The sequence below is a fragment of the Panthera onca genome, chromosome C2 (genome assembly GCF_046562875.1).
Source record: "Panthera onca isolate mPanOnc1 chromosome C2, mPanOnc1 haplotype 2, whole genome shotgun sequence".
NCBI classification, from domain to species: Eukaryota; Metazoa; Chordata; class Mammalia; order Carnivora; family Felidae; genus Panthera; species Panthera onca.
The window spans coordinates 14,764,657-14,769,997 of record NC_138347.1 but is presented as its reverse complement, the minus strand read 5'-3'; the positions used below and the strand labels follow the sequence as shown (position 1 = coordinate 14,769,997).

General features: G+C 38.4%; 1 protein-coding gene across 1 annotated transcript; it reads right to left on the bottom strand.

Moving 5' to 3' along the window:
* Positions 1–4,293: 4,293 nt before the first annotated feature.
* On the bottom strand, positions 4,294–5,049 carry KRTAP24-1 (keratin associated protein 24-1). Its single transcript, XM_060640983.2, has one exon. It carries the CDS (start codon positions 5,047–5,049, stop codon positions 4,294–4,296), a length of 756 nt encoding a protein of 251 aa, XP_060496966.2.
* Between the last annotated feature and the right edge of the window lie 292 nt (positions 5,050–5,341).

The following is a 5,341-nucleotide window of genomic DNA, read 5'->3' as shown; positions in this document are numbered from 1 at the left end:
CACAGTGTGTTATTTATTAAGCATATGTTGTGCCTAAGTGAAATTAAACAGACACGTATAAATCTTTACATTCTGTGGTTTTCTAGAAGGAAATGTGTGATAGAGGACTGATGCCTACTTCACTTTGCTATTCAATATTTTTACTAACAGTAGCATAGGAGAGGTTGTTGATTATGTCCTCTATGAAGTCATAGAATGGAACCAACTTTATTTGTCAGTATTGTTCTTTTGGTTTGCTTTTATTTTTCTTAATTACTTAGGGAATCAAAGCAGTATAGTTAAATCTAAAAATCAGTTTGAAAATCACCAACTACCATTTCTAAAACTCCCCGAAGTAATACAACTTAGATTGTGTTTTTCTAGAGTTTTTGATTTTATTCAGATAGGTAGATAGATAGATACAAAGGTCCATAGATAGATCGTAGATGATTAATAACTTTGAGAAGTGTTCATTGATATGTGTGTTTATACATAAAATGTCACAGCTCATTTATCATATTTTTGTAATGTTATTAATTTTGTAATGTTTTTCATCATACAATTCATATGGATCTATATGTTTATATGTCTGCATGGATCTTGTCTGTATGGATCACTGTTTTAATCTTGTAAAATATATGTTAGTATAACTGCATTATATTTTATTTCATAGTCTCACCTTGATGGACTTTTCCAATGTTTCGAGTTTTTTCAGTATCCAGGCGGAGCTAAAATAAATATTTTCAGACTTGAAAGAATGTTTCTGTAGGGGAGATACTAAGAAGTAGAAGCATCTGGCCATACAATGTGTGCATTTTAAATATTAACATCTATAGCAGCTTTTTCAAATTCTGCTACCAGCGCAAATGTGTAAGAATATGTTTTTAGGGGCACCTGGGTGGCTCAGTCGGTCGAGCATCCAACTTCAGCTCAGGTCATGATCTCACGGTTCGTGGATTCAAGCCCCATGTTAGGCTCTGTGCTGACAGCTTGCTCAGCTCAAAGCCTGGAGCCTGCTTTGGATTCTGCGTCTCCTTCTCTCTCTGCCCCTGTCTCGCTTGCACTCTGTCTCTCTCTATCTCTCAAAAATAAATAAATGTTAAATAAAAAAGAACCAAAGAAGAAAATAATATGTTGTTAAGTGACTTAAGTAACTTTAAAATCCTTGCCAGGGCACCTGGGTGGTTCAGTTGGTTGAGCGTCCAACTCCAGCTCAGGTCATGATCTCGCAGTTCCTGGGTTCCAGCCCCGCGTGGGGCTTGCTGCTCTCAGGGCGTGGCTCACTTCGGATTTTCTGTCCCCCTCTCTTTCTGTCCCTCCTCCACTTATGCTCTTTCTCTCAAAAATAAATTTTAAAAAAAAGTTTAAAAAAATGTTTTCAGTGTTTGCCAAGTGGATGGTGAAAAATAACGTATTTATAATTACTAATTCCTACTTGGTGGAACATTTTCCAATTTTTTTGGCTACATGTATTTCCTTTACGAGTAATTGCTCATATTCTTTATTTTCTCTTAAGTCACTTTTTTTTTCCTTTTATGCAGTCTTAAATATTTTGAACAGTAATTTTATGGTGCATGTTGTACCTATTTTCTCTCAATCCTGCTTTTTTTGTTTGCTTATTAGGCTTTTTATTATTTGGTTATCATTGACATATAACTTAATAGTTTCAGGCGTGACGATTTTTCACTGGGACTACTTGTTAGGTTGTAGGTTTACAGAAAGTTTGAGTGGAAAGTACAGAAAGTTCTCATACACCTCACCCCGCACACATACTTTTGCCTTATTTAAAAGAAAAAAACGTTGTTAATGTTTATGTATTTTGGAGAGAGAGGGAGACAATGGGTGAACAGGGGATGAGCAGAGAGAGGGAGACATGGGATCCGAAGCAGGCTCTGAGCTGTCAGCACAGAGCCTGACGTGGGGCTCGAATTCACAGACTGTGAGATCAAGACCTGAGCCGAAGCAGGACACTCAACCCACTAAGCCACCCAGGTGCCCCACTTATGCTTTATTTTAAATTTCTTTATGTCTCCTCTTGTCAAGAGCTTTTGATCTTGATGTCACCACATGTGTAAATCTTTTATTTTATAACCATGACTTGCCTGTTCTTATTTAAGTAAGTCTTCACTGTCCAAGATGTTTATTTAATTCAATGTCTTATATTTTCTCTCATTTTTTTTCCCCACTGGTGAGCTTAAGTTGCCTTCCCTTGGATCAAAGCAATCTGCGTCTCTTTTTTAAATGTATCTATTACTGCCACCACCCTTTGCCCTCATTGCATGCCCATACGCCAGTCAGCTCACCATTCAGGTATCATTTCAGTTCCTTTTCTTCCACCAAGAATTCTCTAATTCTCCTATTCGAGTCCTCCCTCGGATTTATTTCACATTGTACTCCAAATGGTTGAGGCAGTATCATGTGTGTTTCAGTATGTTATTCCTCTGAATAGTTATGGAGAACAGGATCTATAAATCTTGGTATCCCCGAAGAATCTCATTCAATGCCTCAAAGAATAGGCTTTCTATTACATTTTGTAAAGAGAAAGACTGTATGTTTAGTTTGGACACCTGAATACTCAGCGGGGACACACAATAATTATTTTCAAACACTTGAACCCCTGTCCAAGTTTGAAGGAATTAAAGTGGTCCTATATGGCCAATGGATGGCTGCTAAGAACAATTTGATTTGTGTCAATATAAAGAAGAAATTGTCAACAAATAGAATTCTCTGAAAATGAAATGAACTCGCAAAGGAGCGACTTGATTGTCCACAGACATATTCAAGCAGAAGTAATGCAGTAAGATTCCTCCTGTAATTCTTTCTTGTACAGAGTAGGCCTACTGAATGAGTGCCTAAAAAGGTAGCCCCTTTTGTATGCTTCAAGAGCTTTAATTTTAGACTACTGCTATTGATGACCTTCCATTCTTCCCATTTCCACAGGCCATTTTATTGACTTTAAACATGATTTGCTTTTTACTTACAAAAATCTTAGGATAGATATTAAATTCTACCACTGAGATGGGTGATTTTATTTTCACTTTTTGGAGAACGTTTTAGAGATTAAATCATTTCTCTCTGGGTTCAATATTAAATATATTCCAAAGCCCAAACTTTATCTTCAAAACCAATAAATACACATATTGCACAGGGAAATATATATACATTGAATGCTTTATATAATTTGTATTAAATTGATTTATTTTATAAATGTTTTCTCCCAATTTTTCTATATACATATCAATCACAGACACTCTAAGAGAAATGCCACTCAATGTGTTAAAAATCTAACAGAACAAAACAAGTAAAAGTCCTAGGAATTCATATTCTATCTTTTTTATGTTTTTGATTAGGCTATTAAACCGAATGACAGGAAACTAGTGTTTCTACAAAGCTATGCATATTGCCCAGAACATTGATAACACTTTAGTGAATATGAAATAAAACATAATGCAAAATCATTATTTCCCAATAGAAGTTTGTTTATTAACTACAAACCAGGACCTTTTCTAAAATCAGAAAGCAATAATTCAGCAGGGGAGGATTATAGCAGAATCATGAACATAGATTATCACTAACCATGAACAGTCTGTAAGAATATTTTGTCATTCTTTCAACAAACAATTCTTGTGCTGCTACTCCTGAGGCTCTCTTCTTGGCATTGAGAACAAAAGCCAAATGCCGGCCAATTGAGGACTCCAGGCCTTCTTTGGAAGAGAAGATTTGCTGAAGGTCTTCCGATTCTGAGCTGTAGTTGGACATTGCTGCTTGCACATCCTTATAATCAGTCAGTAGGAGATGGGTGAAAGAGCTCAGCATAGCTTCTCTAAGGCAATGCTCTCTCTTAGCTCATTAGCAGGATGCTAGTTAAGCAGTCCACAAAACTATTGATGAAAAGCAAAACAATCTAAAAGAACATGCTGAAATCATTAGCCAAACCAAAAAGACCCTTCTTTATCAAGAAGGTAGGGGATACTCCCACTGACAGACAATTGAGAGCAACAGTCACAATAAGAAAGCTGGCGATGGTTGTATTTTATGTGGAATCTCTTCAGTGCGTCTATCATAGTCAATCGCAGAACAATACTACCTTCAGGGTCAGGTCTCAACACAAAAGACGTTAACAAAGCAACAGGAAAAAAAAAAGCTAGCAAGTGAGGATGATTGTGATTAAACAGTTCTAGAGTTGTATTTGAGGTAATATAGTAAGATTCTTAGGAGGCATGAAGTAATTCAGCAGAATATTAGAGAAGATGACCACTTGGTAGAATATGCCCCGCTGGACAATTTCCAGTAGTCACAAATGCAATTGGTTGATCAATAGTAACTCAGAGGTCTGCAACTACTGCATAAATACCTCAGAGGAGGAAAGGTACTTGGTATGTAGCTCAGAGACTGGAAGTTTCTAGAAAAATATCTCAGCGGTTGGCAGCTCATAGGTCCATAACTTGGATATCGGGAACTTCTCATCAAATAGCTTTGGAATTGGCAGCTTCTGGGGATATAACATGATGGTGAGAAGCCACTGCGTATGAAGCCAAGATTTTGATAGCTTCTATACCCCGAGCTACCCAGTCTGCAGTAGTTTAGGGGCCTGAGACTGTTGGACAAGCAATTGAGTTGCCCAAAGCATTTGAAGCCATTGCTGAGGGTCTGGCAGGCTTTAGATGCACATGGGCTGGGTGCGTAGCAATCAGATACGTACCCATTGATCTGAGTGCATGGGCTGCAGCTGGGGTCGGAGCCAATGTTGGTAGTTTCACAGGCACTGCCAACGTTGCCCACTGTCGGAGAGTTGCAGGGCACAGAGGAGTTTGTACAATTTGCAGTACAGGTCTTGAGCTCACAGCTGGGAGATTCACAGCTTGGTGTTTCATCATAGGTTTCTTGGCAGTTATCCAAGAGCCAGAGATTTCCTTGGTAGCTGCTGGGTAAGCAGAGCCCAAAGGTAGGGCTTACATCCCTGGAGCAAAGAGCAACAGAAGGAGTCGCTGGGATGTAACAGTGAGTTCTGTAGGATGTTCCATTGCAATCCCCAGGATAGCCCAGGAGAGACATGGAGCCTGACTGCATGCTCAAGTGATGGCTGTGAAGGTATGCTGCTAGTATGGCCTGCGGACTTTTTATATCCTTCCTGGAGATTGTCTGCAACCTCTCCAGACTCTCTTCCTCCTCACTGCCTGGAAGAACACACCAACATCTTATTATGTGTGTTGTTTCACTACATCTGCTGATGTCTTTGCACTCCTATAAAAATAAGTTTATTTTGATCCTTCAAGGTATTTATCATCGTCACTTTGATCATCCCCCAATACTCATTGTCTTTAGACCATAGCTTCAGTGAATAGTGGTTTTAATGTTCATA